This window comes from Eutrigla gurnardus (assembly GCF_963514095.1).
Source record: "Eutrigla gurnardus genome assembly, chromosome: 13".
Classification (NCBI taxonomy): Eukaryota; Metazoa; Chordata; class Actinopteri; order Perciformes; family Triglidae; genus Eutrigla; species Eutrigla gurnardus.
The window spans coordinates 10,113,218-10,126,923 of record NC_139936.1 but is presented as its reverse complement, the minus strand read 5'-3'; the positions used below and the strand labels follow the sequence as shown (position 1 = coordinate 10,126,923).

The following is a 13,706-nucleotide window of genomic DNA, read 5'->3' as shown; positions in this document are numbered from 1 at the left end:
GAGAGATCTGTAAAGATGGAAAGGCAGGGATGGTGGAAGGGAAGAGAAAGATAGTGAGACAGCTCAGATGGGACGGAGAACATGTAAACAGTCCCTGCTGAGTGAACAGCTCTGATTGTCACCATGCCTGAGAGAAGGTGTGTGTGTGTGTGTGTGTGTGTGTGTGTGTGTGTGTGTGTGTGTGTGTGTGTGTGTGTGTGTGTGTGTGTGTGTGTGTGTGTGTGTGTGTAAACTTCTTAAAACAGAAAAGCTGTAGAACTCATTTCACAATGGAAAACTACATTGTTGGATGGATGGAGAAGTGAGAAACAACTATTTCATGGCTTATTCGCATCAGATCACAGTCAGCACATGTTGGCAAAATGATGACAACCTGATGAAACCTGGATTTGTTTAGAAATAATCTCTTTTTTAAAGGCTAAAGAAAGAAAACCAAATAGATTCCAACAATTTGAGGAAAATTAAATGATCCTACAATCAGAATTGGGTGGCAAAAATGTCACTCACAAACCATCGACTGTGTGTGTTCGTTTTTACCTGGTGAGCTCCTCCTTGATTTTCATTGGCTCGTGGGGATAAAACTTGACCCGGAAACACATCATGTACGGCTGCTGAGCTGCTGGCGACAACAGAAGGAAGTTTAGAAGTGAGAAAAAAAAATGAGAGGAGAAGAATTTGAGTTTTAAAGTCAGAAGTGGAGACAGAAAGGAGTTTGAGAAGGCAGAGGAGGAGGATGAGAAGAATGTCAATGATTATAATTAGAAGATGAGAGGGAAAAGGAGAGGAGAGAGATAAATGAATGAGTGAAAGACAGAAAGGGGAGCAGAGCATCAGGGATTATGTAAAACTGAGGAGAAAAAAAAGTTGGACATGAAAAATAGAAATCAGGGTATGCCTATAATGCTGATTAGTCATTTGGTAATTACAGTAATTACTCATCACAAACACACACACACACACGAACACACACACACACTGACTGGGGATGGTTTCTTTTCCTTTGATCTGATCCCCGAAGCATTTCATTTCTGACTCTGTGTGTGTGTGTGTGTGTGTGTGTGTGTGTGTGTGTGTGTGTGTGTGTGTGTGTGTGTGTGTTACGATGCAGATTTAAGTATCATTCAAAGCTCAAATTCTCTCTCTCTCTCTCTCTCTCTCTCTCTCTCACACACACACACACACACACACACACACACACACACACACACACACACACACACACACACACACGTTAGCAGTAGCTTAGACTCCCTCCTGGAGTCTCTCTGGGCTCACAAAGTTGCATATAAAGAAACATTCATGCACACATGACATTCATAGTTTACTCATTGAAGTTTGCAGATCTGCTTGACATTCAGGCACACGTATCGATACACAATGTGCAGATATATGGATGCATGATCTGTTGGAATGGATGTTAAGGGAGCTGTTTGCATCCTGTATTTTTTGCTAATGTGATTGTTTTTATTTCATCATTTTTACCATGACGGTGAACAATTTAGAATGACATTTTTGTTGTTTGAATCAGGTACCAAGTAAATGCTTACTCTTACAGGGGGGAGAAAACAAGACCAGGAGACACAAGAGAGCAACAACTGGGTATTTTAGGGGAAAGGGAAAACAAAACTGAAGTTCTCAGCATCTCACCACCAACACTGTAGTATTAACTGTGTAACACCAGTCATGGACCGTTTACACTTGAGATTAGGGGAATGATTAAAGCTCAGCAAGTAACTTGTTAATGATTCAGTTTTACATTAACATCATTTATATAAGGTGAGTAATAGTGATTGCGTTATTCCTTAAATCATTTAAAACCTGAAGAGACTTTGCTTATGCTTTATAGTTTACACTCAAGGTGCAAAAACCTCAAATGTGTTCATAGAAACCATCAGATAATGGTGAACAAGAGTGCATCCACACACTGAGTCACCTGCAGCTTCTTCTCACCTGCATAAGAGGAACTTCACTGGCCATATTCATAACATGTGTAGAGGTTAACATTATTCCCATGATCACAGTGATCTATAATGTATAAACCTCACTTTAATGATTTACTTCAGATTTATAGATGACTTACAACTCATTTATAATACATTAAAATAGCACTTATTTATCATTTACACATATTTAGAAATGTATTTTTGGGGTTTATTAGTTCATCATTAACATGACTGATCATATTAGAAAGTGCAAAATAACCAGACTAAGGCAGTGACTCTAAAGTGGACACCAGCCAACTAAGTCAGATAGACAGGGAAGAAGAAATGAAATAGCAGGAGAGGAAGAAAGTGAGTACTATCTATCACGGAAGCAGAACTAACAGAGTGTCTTTAATGGTGGGATCCTCTGCTGTGTTATCTAGCCATGAAAAAACCAGCACACATCTACATAATACATGCTGAGCAATATGAAAGAGGCTATCCTCCCACCCAGCGCACAAAGAATTTTAGCTGCTTTTTGGCTCAGGCTTAAGGGACAAAAATGCTTTTTATTTTTTATTTTTTTTAAAACAACAACAAAATAGCATTTCAGAGAAAAGTCAATTGGCACAACACATGCCGACACATGATGTGACGCGAATGCACGTAAGCTAAGACGCACAAAGAGAGACTAAACCAGCCATGCAGGCTAATTTGAGAGTAAATGCTGCCACAGGGAGAAGTGATGTGTCAGTACGCCTCAGATCTATTCACCACTCCTCCGTCCCCCCCCCTCTCTCTCTCATCTCCCTTTCCTTTCTTTCACTTTGTGTCAGCCACTCTCATCTCAATCAGTCTCTCAAATTTCCTCCTTTCTCTCTCTCTTTGCCTCCCTAATCTGAATTCTTTCTTTAGCCACATGATCCATCACTGTCTCCTCTGAATTAGCCCCCAACACATTTCCTCTTCATCACTCTTTCCCCCTCTCTTTCTATCTTCCTTCATCTCTCATTCTAATTTACACTGGTCTCCTCATCCCCCCTCCTGCCCTCTCGCACATGTTCTGATAAAACGGAGCGCACCCCAAATAGCTCCTTTATTAATTTAGAGCAGGACAGAAAGAACAAGACAGTCAATAAAAGGGTGGGCGAAGTTCAGATGTGTTTTGCTGATCGCGAGGAGATAAGGAAATCTGAGGTAATTGGCCAGAGACGAGCATCACGCCGAGAAAATTCTGGGTCAGTTTCAAGACATCCGGATTTGGCATCACTCGATTAAACTGACAAGACCATTTTTCTAGACTAGACCGACAACAAAGAGCTGAAAGATGAGGTAGAAGACATCAAAGTGCATTGGATTCCAAGTCAAATGTTTACTTCTTGATTTGTGTATAAAAGGTGGCTGACGAAGCAAAATGTGTTTAAATATTTTAGGAAGTAAAGGCGGACTCATGTTCCCTTGTTCCTTCAACTGCTACAGCTCTTTTCCAGGAAGGGAATCAAATATTTACTCCTAGAAATAAAGCGTAACTCACAATTCACTGCAGCAGGATTTTACAGCTGCATTTTTTTTGGACCGATCAGCTGTTTCATTACATCGATCACAATCAGTGGTGGAAGAAGTGCTGGTAACGATGTTTTAGCATTCAAAACCTTGAAGTGCTAACTTGAAGTGGACCAAAGTAAAAAATATTCATTTTGCACAATAGACCGTTTCACATTCATTTATATATTACAGAATTATAATCACTGTTCATTAAGGTTTAAATCACTTTAAAGCTACAGCTTGTAAAGGTGGAGCTTCAATTACTTTATATACTGATGGGTGTCTTAATAATATAGCAGAATTTATTGGCTGATTTATATTTTGTATTAATCATTTTAATCTGTCTGCATCAGCCTGTTTAGTTGTTTGACAACTGGCTCGTGTATTTCACTTCATCTGTTAGTTTGTTTCCTTTTTGGGCCTCTTGTCCCTCGAGCTGTTTGTTGTGTCACTTTGTCTGTCTTTATTGTGTCTCTGTCACTACTCACGGCAAGTGGTAATGTGACCAATGTGTCCTGGAGAAAAAGTGGGCGATAAGGCCCGAAAACTTGTATTTCCCAAATGCTATTTGTCTATTTTGAACATCCAGTGGCTTCCAAACAGTTGCATGTCATGATCCTGTGTGAGTCAGAGTTCCTGTGGTGTCATCTGTTTGTCCTGTCCATTGTTGTGTACACTCACACTGATGCAAAACACACACAGAGAGAAAAAAAGGAGCAGGATTAACACTTACACTTCATCTGCCTCACCACGGGCTTATTGGGCTCCAGCCAGTGCTGAGAGAGAGAGAGAGAGAGAGAGAGAGAGAGAGAGAGAGAGAGAGAGAGAGAGAGAGAGAGAGAGAGAGAGCGAGAGAGAGAGAGAGAGAGAGAGAGATCTCTCCCAGATAAAACATATTTTAGTTTTTAGTGAATAACACATATCTTGGGCTTAAACTCTGTGCAAACATCAGTGCATTTAAAAGAAGTTTAAAATTTACAGCAGACAATTACATTTATTTAATTGCATCATTGGATATATTGCCATTTTTAGATAGTCATTAAAAGATCAACAAACTATAAAGAGACTTGACTGTTCTGACCCTGCTGGACTGTGTTTATAATACATTAAAACAAATATTGTGTTCTTATAGTGAGCATCGCCTGAAAAAATTAATATAAAGAATAAAGTTTCATTACTGTTTTTACTCTTTGAAATATGGAGACTGAGCTTGATATTATCTGTCACTTGAACTTTTAATATAATGTACTGACTGCCACATGATTTATATCCCATTTTAGCCATGCTATTTCATATCCTGTTAGTAGGTGTAATCATTAGTTTTTTGTTTTGTTTTTTTGTTCTTCTGTGATTTTCAGTCGCATTATTCTTATTTTTGATAGGGTAAAATGTAATATATGAATTTATTAAAAGGTAGATTCTGCTTCAGAGCAGAAAACTCATAAAAGCAAACTGGAAAAGTGCTTGAAAATATGTTATTTTACAACTAATGCTTGCCTCAAGATGAAACCCTGAGACTGGAGCCTTTTGGTTCCAGCGCCAAAACAATTAGTTGATTGATCAACCAACAGGAAATGAATCAACATTTTGGATAATCATTTAATTTACTGTTAAATAAACTGGGGGAAAAAAGCAAATTACAGCTTTTAAAATGTGAGGGTTTGCTCTCTTTCCCTGTTATACAATAACAATTAGATCATTTAAAATGCATAGCTTTGACTTTTGGACGGACAAATTTCAACACATCGTTTGGGTTTATTTATATACATTTTACAAATGAAAAACATAATTGAAAAATAATAAAAATTGTGAGTTGCAGCCCCGCTGGCTTTGGTTGTTCTGCATGATGATATGTGTGATAGTTACCCTCTGTTTCTCGGGGTCCACATATCGAATACCAAAATAGTCTTTCTCAAGTAGGTTGTAGTGGTTACACACATGGTCCAACAGGAACTGGCCCTTGGTGTCTCTCTGCAAATACATAAAACACACAAAAACACATTAAAATGATAACCTAGGATGTTTTTGGTCAGCATCTTCTGCTTTCATCGAAGAAATGTTTCCACCCGGGGTCATAACAAATCCCATACACTATCTCCTGTGGTCCATATTCCACACTCAGCCTCCTAACATGCCAGTAAATAAAGTCCACAAGCAGATCATAAACACAGAGAGATCAATAATCACTCTGCGTTTATCACCTGCCCCTCGGTCAATATGTAGTCATTACATACAGAAGCACCCGAGTGTTGTCACGTTTAAATGAAAGTCGCTGAGCACACAACACAACACTCTCAGGCGTTACTAAAGTGCTACGTTTGCACACACATGAACACGCTAAATAAAATATAAAAACGCATGGATGGTGCACGCGAGTCTCTCCCACCCCCAAACAAATACTCTCTTCATTCTCACCTTCCCATATTGACTAACAATTCAATATTCTTTCAATTGCAATTTTGTCATTTTATATGCATCACAGATCATCTCTCTGTAGAATCACACACACACACACACACACACACACACACACACACACACACACACACACACACACACACACACACACACACACACACACACACACACAGCTGTCTCTTTGGATACATCATGTAAAACGTATAATCAATACTAATGCCAGCATGCCATAAAATCATGACACATTGTCTCCATGGCGATTTTTCATGTATTTAACATTTCTCTTTTCATTTTCTCCATCACTTCAGCTGACACCTCCCTCATCACCACCATGATCTCCGGCATGTTTGGGGGGATTTAACTGAGAATTTCTATCTTCCGTATGTGATTTTCTACATCATCATAGTGTGCCATCCTGTCTTTATGGGCATATGTTAAATGAAGATGATCCAAGTCTTCTTTAGTTTTGTATTGACCTCTCTTAATTGAATGAGATCTTTGTGCCGTTACTTCTCCTGCAGCTCTAAAAATCTGTTTCTCCTTTGTGTTGAATAAAGTTCTTGTTTGACTTCCGTTTGAAACCCTTAAGCACCTGTACCCAGAAACCAGCACCTTAGATGACCCTGTTCCGTCTCGCCCAATCTTACACAAACATGAAATCCTGTGCATATGTTATATTCAGTAAACACTGCAATCTCCTCACCGAAGCAACCTTTTGAATACATTTCTTGGTGAGTCATGCTCCCTTTCTCAGCAAACAATCTTGTTGTGTTCAGTAATTGCAGTATAGGCCTACTGTAGGTGTTGACAGAACGGCCACAAAAAAAAAAAAATCCTGTAAATGTCACAGCAGCCACTCAAAAATGGTGAAAAACAGAAACACAAATGTTGACCGACTGTCCACAATACAGGCATCAACCCAGCAGCTTTATGTTACACACTGATCAACAACGTGTTCCAGTAAATGCACAACAATTTCAGGTCAATGCAAGTAACAACGAAGAAGAATTAAAAATGTAAATGATTACACTGTACACAATACACAGAAGGAGTTCATATATAGGCTAACCACACAAGTGCACTCCACAGCGCACATTATCAGATCAATATTTAATTAAACATTCCCAGTTGTTCTGTAGGCTCTCAGACACAAAATGGGTAGCATAGTTACTATATATTAACCAAAACATGTTAGAATAATAATGTTACTTATGTTGCTATAATATTTTTTTGTTTTGTTAACTTTCTCTTGCACTTGGAGGAGGACGTCCAGATCCGTGTTCATATGACAGAATAGGCTAATCTGTGTTTATTTCACAGAATTGAGTTCGGGCTATCCTGCCGAGCTGTAAAACACGATCAAACTGCAGTCCGTGTCTATGTCACAGAACCGGAACCTCGCCGTCCGTGTCAATATCACGGAACCTCGCTGTCTGTGTCTATATCACGGAATCGCGATGTCCGTGTCTATATCACGGAACCTCGCTGTCCGGAATGTCATGGAATGTCTGTGTCTCTATATATATTTTTTTTTGCCAGGAATGGTCCTTTCCTCTCCCTGACCTAAATATGTGTGTATATAGTGTACTTCTTCCGTGCCATTTATTTATTTAATCTTTAATTTAATTACCAAATGTTGACAAAAGCAGCCCAATGCTATTTTTCCCAACCCAACATAATCAACAGTAACCTCATTGGGTGTAAACCAGTCCAGGCTACTCTGGCAGCTAATGTTAGCTGGTGATGATCAGTTAATCCCTCCAAAAGTTAGACTGGCTTCTATTTCAACACATGAAAACAATATGTGACATGAGGGTTTCGATGATTTTGGGTTGTTTAAACATTAAACAGCACAAAACTAACAGTGATGCATCTACTTATACTCGCTGTGGAGTTAATTGGTGAAGTAATGTAATTGCTTTTTTCAGTGTGCAATGAGTAACTGATTAGTCGCCCAACACTGAATTTAAAAGAAATCAACAGAGCAGTTAGGTGGATGTCCCATGTGACCTCGGTTACATCACCACAGCAATCATCAGCTGTCAGGGATCTCAGAGACAACGCGTCCCTATTGGCCGCTTCATGTTTACTGTTATATCACTGTGACCCAAGTAAGCTGTAAATCAAGTGTGTGTGTGTGTGTGTGTGTGTGTGTGTGTGTGTGTGTGTGTGTGTGTGTGTGTGTGTGTGTGTGTGTGTCTGTGGGTGTAGCTGTGATCGTCTGCGTATGTGTGTGTATTTGGGGGAGTTTGTCGGTGTGTTTGTCTGTCTACATCTCTTTAGGATTTTCCTCTGATCCGTGACAACATGTTACTAAACTGTCAAATCTGAAGAGCAAACAGAAAGCGAAACACACAATACCAAGGGAGGAGAACAACAAAATAAAAGAGACGGAATGAAAAACAGTCTCTAGCCAGATCATCAAATGCCACCTTTTCTCTGTCTGGTTCTCAGGGCAGACGCTCGCGGCGAGAGGAGAGGCGGACTGACGCCAACTGAGAAGACCAGACAGAGAGTGAATCAGGGCCAAACACGCCGCAAGGCTGAAAGAGAGAGCAGCAGCCAAGACAGAGCTAAAAAAAAGGAGTGAATAAGAGAGAGATTGGAAGATCAGCTAGGACGAGCGAGGCAGAGAGATATAAAGAGTCTATGTCATGTCCAACAAGGGCTGAATACATATTTCATACATCCAAAGGCTGGGCATTAAAAATTAACCTGGTCATCCTGTCTCTACATGATCTCACCTAATGACGGCAAAGTGCTCCTCTCTCTCCCCCCTCGCTTAAACACACAGACACATGCGCACACTTTAAATAGAGCCTTGGAGTAGAGTGTATTCAGTTTAGCAGAAGCAAAGTGCACTTTGACGTGCATGTTCAAGTGTGTCTGTCCATCCTCGATCAGTTTTTCTCTCCATAAAGAAACCTCCTTAGAGCCAGCCGAGTCCAGACTTAGACCAAGCTGAGCAAGATTTGAGAGAAAAAATAGAAAACCCATCAGCATTTTGAGTATAAAACACACGTGGAATGAATTATTTATTCCTTCATCTATTGTAAATTCACAGAAAACATCTGGTAAACTAACTGAAATGAAGTAGGTTTTGACCTAGATAGCACACAGTGCCATAAAAATAGTTGCCTGAAATGATTGAATCTAACTTGTGTTATTTTATTTCATTAGGAACACAGAGCTAAGATGATTTTTTTCTAAAATGTGTCCCAATGAAAATCCAGAGAGTGATTGGAAAACACTTAAGGTATTTTCCAATAATAATTGATTGAACTGTCCAACATTGACTGTTCTTTTAGCTTTGTTTTTGGTCTCTACCAACAACTGAGCTGCTAAATGATCCTCTATTATCACCAGTCTGCTTGACGCTTGCTGCTGAGCAGTTAGTGTACGGTACACTAACTGCTCAGCACCAAGCAGGTTTTCCCTGAAAACATAAAAATACCATATTACAGTGAGAATCAGATGAATGACTTGTCCTGATTGGGGCTCTGTGACCACTACAAGTCAAGCACTAGGACCCTGAGTGCCCCGGCCCAGTTAAATACTGCTTGTTGTTTAATTAATATGCATGCCAGCTCAATTATGACTGGTCCTTATCGACTCATTTCATGACGCAGCATACCTAATTGACTGAGCTGAAACGCTGTGATGGGAAAGAGCGTTAAATTCTTGCATGAAGGAACCGACACACCGACACTGTTCTGCGCACACAAGGAGGGGGTGAAGGAGATGAGACATTGGGGGGGTGGGGGGGGGGAGTAGTGGGACTTTAAAAATACAATAATATGCCCTCTTTTACCTTCACACAAATCAATTTTAAAGCCTATCGTCTGCCTTAAGACAAATGCCTCACTAATTCATGGCTTTTGCTTCGTTTTCACTGCAGCTACTCTTCAGGGAAAAAGAGATAGAGGATTCTAGTGGAACAATTTGAAGATTTATTTGTCAATTAGGATGAATGTAAGCAGGCTTTTGTTGCATGTGGGAAAACATCATTGTCCTCCTATTATTAACAGCCCCAGTGTTTCTAAAGCCAATTTCTATTTACCACCCAGAACTCATCGTCCAAGCAAGCCAAAACTGGATCGATCCTGAGGCTTGACCAGGATGCAACAGAGACAAATCAATGTGCTGGATGTGGGTTGAGGGAGAAGCAATGGGGATCAAAGTAGAGCTTAAAACCTCTTCTCGTTCCCTTTCCCATGCAGAAACACATTTTTCTCCTTCTTTCATTTCCTTTAAAATCCTGTTTTTCCCTTTTTCCTTCATGGTTGAAAAATTCCACAAATCATAAGAATATATCTTGTATGAGTTCAACCTCTTTCATTGAAGCTACATGTTTACTCAAGATTAGAGCAAATGGAAGTATTATACACATATCACCAAAATTCAACCTGATCCATGTGGTATGCTTGGAAACTTTGGGACTCAACAGGGTTTCAACAATGTTTGGCTGCACATTTAAATGACTCAACAGCGGGTCAGTTGGTTTAAATTTTGGACCATTTTAATGATTAAAATGCTAGAAAAAAAAAGTAGGTAAAGCTGGGATAGTAATATAATAAAACAGATTTCAAAAGTAAGCTACACATGCAGGACGCACATAAAAATTATCCTCTGAAGCTAAACTGACTGCAAAATTGGAAGAGAGGAGCGCAGGATGAAACACTTCCAGTCAGGGAGCTGGATTATGGAAGCAATCCAATTTGTATTAAGGAGAGAAATCTTTGGAAAGGAGATGCTTGACCTCACCAACACCATCCCTCTCTGTACCCCCCGTCCGCCATCATGTCATTTATCAGTAAATGTTTGATTAGTAAATCCAGCCCTGTCTTTGTTTTATCCCCGAGAGGGAAAATTGAGAGAAGCTGTATGGAGAGACATGAAATGATGTCATACATCAAAATGAAACCCACACAGCTCCAGTGTAATATCGATCCAATGAGCTGCACAACAGAATGTGTTGGATTTAAGCTCTTCAACCACCAGAGGAATGGACTCTTCTGCTGCAGACTTGGCATATGGAAGGACTTCATTTATCATGAGAGTACCTTTGTGAGAAAAACACAGTCAACATTCCGATACATAATCAACATTTGGATGGTTTACCTTTTACTTTCAGGTCATCCAATTCCAGGGACATGACTAGCCACAATGGCAATGTTGGTCTGGTGGTCGGTCCATCACTTTAGTCCAGACTGAAATATATCAACAACTATGGGATGAATCCTACTGGCGATCACCCACCTTTTCCTACCACCATTGGGTTGGTATTTGGGGCTTTGAGTTAAATAGTAAATGTCAAAGGGATCGCCATGAAATTTGGTGACATTCAGGTTCTCCTTATGACCTGTAATGACTTGGTTTTCCTCTAGCACCATTATCAGGTTAAATATTGAATATGTCCAATACATTTGTTTCGGAGCAAATATCTGCAAAACTGATAATTCTCCTTCCTCAGCTCCTACAATTGTAGAATTATCTACATTACTATTTAAATGATTTACATATCAAACCTCACCCTTCCTATCTGTGAGCAGCTCTCATAACGGTGACTATGACCTTGTCCCAGTGTGGAAGAAGACAAACGTGTGCAAACAGGCATGCACAAATTAACACGCGTGAAATAAACCACGTCGCATGAAACCACGTTCATGGCTGGCCACACAGCCTAATCACCTTATAGAGGAGCCATAAATTATCAATATATGGAGCAGTTTCTATTATAATGGGTCTCCATCACTGTGTACAGCTGGACATGAAGTCACAGGATGGCAGGAGAGAGAAAGTGCTATGATGACTATGATGATGGTGATGATGATGATGACGGCTGGCAAGCCTTTAGTTGCAACACTGCTATTATGAGTGTGAGTACACTGTGGGTGCATCGGAGCAGCTCATCTTTACACCGCAGGATGTTCGGAGAGACTGTGTATAAAACACACTTTTTAAACGTCCAACAGTGTGATGCAATAAGTAATGTGTCATGGTCAAAAGAGGTTAATACACCACACGTGCATGTTCACTATGATGATGGTGAGTCACAGAATGAGTCACTATCTCTGTATATTATACTATTTTTAAACATTACCTCATTCTAAAACGTAAATATGATTTGAGGGAAGGAAATGCAACCCTGTTATCTCCCATGACCACGTGTTCTCTGCTGTATATTCATTCATACATGCATTACGTTAAGTTAATGGTTTATTTGCTCCTTGTTATATTAAGAAGGCCTAAATTTCAATGAGAATATGTCATGCTACACATGTGTGCCAGTGAGTAAAGAGCCTGTCCTTTACGGGGCTGATCGAAAGCTGAAGCGCCCTTGATCAAGACAATGAATATCAATCAGCTCCGTGTGTGACCTCTGACCTCTTTCCTTTATCTATGGTTCATTCCATCTATTTTACAGGTTCTTTTATAGCAACAATTGGCCGTTTTTTTGGACACTTTCACCCCTTTCCTGGATTACCCTTCCCTCTTTTCTCCAAAACCTGCCCTTTCTGTCAGTCTCATTTCAAATCTGTTTTCATGTTTTAATCTGATTACAGTAATCTGTTTTTCCCGACAGCTGCTCCTGCTCATTTCCTCTCCTACTCTTTCCTACACCCTGTTGATTTGCTGCCGTCATCCTCTCACTTCATGAAATGTGACCAACCGTGTCAACTTATATTTTGTCGTATCAACCATCTCTCCCTCTCTCCCTCTCTCCCTCCCTCCTCTCCCTCTCCTCATTCATTTCTTTTGATGTTTCCCTCACTCCCTTCTATCCCGTCATCTCATCTCATGCCTCCTCTCAGCTGCGAGCACGGAAAAACAAAAGAGCAAAATATTTCTCTTTAGTCATCTTCGGAGGAGCATCAAAGAGGCGCCGGCAAGCGAGATAAGAATAGAAAACTGATGCTATTTATAACTCGTTTCAAAGAATGTCTACCAGCCGAAACAATAGCACTGCCCCCGAATCTCAAACAGACACGCACGCCGCAAATAAAAGGTCATCACAACCTCAACTACACAGACACACCTCCCCCTTGACCGAAAGACAATACTAGCACCCATATGCTTCTTTAAATAGACTGTAATGTATCGATGATGTGACTTCCACTGGAAAAGAAGCAGCAGTAATCAGCCGGATAGATTTCAAGCGTTCAAAAGTTCAAGTTATCAGCAGCTCTGCCGTACCACGCAGTCATTTCCTGCTCGGTACAGTGAATTAATGTCCGTAATTACAGAACTCTGGCTCAGTGGCTACTTTTAAATCTTTCATGTGAGACATGGTTACACACACACACACACACACACACACACACACACACACACACACACACACTCGTATTGTAGCGCATCACTGACAGCTGACTGATGTTGGCCACATGAAGAACAGTGATCCCCCTTAATTATACATGATGTGTCACAGAGAAGGAGGAGGGAGGGCGGGAGAGAGGAGCTATAGATGAGGTGTGTAAAAATAGAAAGTGAGAGAAAGGTGGTCAGAGGAGTAAATACCAAGCTGAAAGTGGAGCAGAGAATAAGTGGGATGAAGAACAGAGCAGGATATACTGAAGAGTGGGAAGACGAGAGAGGGAAAGATGAGAAGGAGCGATGGGAGGATGAGAAGAAAAGGAGTGGACGATGAAGGGGGAGAGAGGGGAAATCAGAGGAGGTCATTGTGTATTGATCTTGACGTTGTCGCTCTCCTGAAGCAGGTCTGACTTAACATCGCCAGTGAACATGAGGGCAGCAGGACGGACACGTTCAAGCCCCCGGGCTGTAGACACACACAAACACACATACACACACACCCCT

At 40.4% G+C, this 13,706-nt stretch overlaps 1 protein-coding gene across 1 annotated transcript in view; it reads right to left on the bottom strand.

The window, feature by feature from the left end:
• Positions 1-13,706, bottom strand: part of frmd3 (FERM domain containing 3) — a 49,364-nt gene that overhangs the window by 31,777 nt on the left and 3,881 nt on the right. Inside the window, exons 2-4 of the mRNA XM_084025078.1 lie at positions 5,334-5,438; positions 4,201-4,243; positions 538-616 (exon numbers count right to left, since the gene is read on the bottom strand). Coding sequence (XP_083881204.1) covers positions 538-616; positions 4,201-4,243; positions 5,334-5,438 — 227 coding nt within the window. The remainder of the gene's footprint in view (positions 1-537; positions 617-4,200; positions 4,244-5,333; positions 5,439-13,706) is intronic.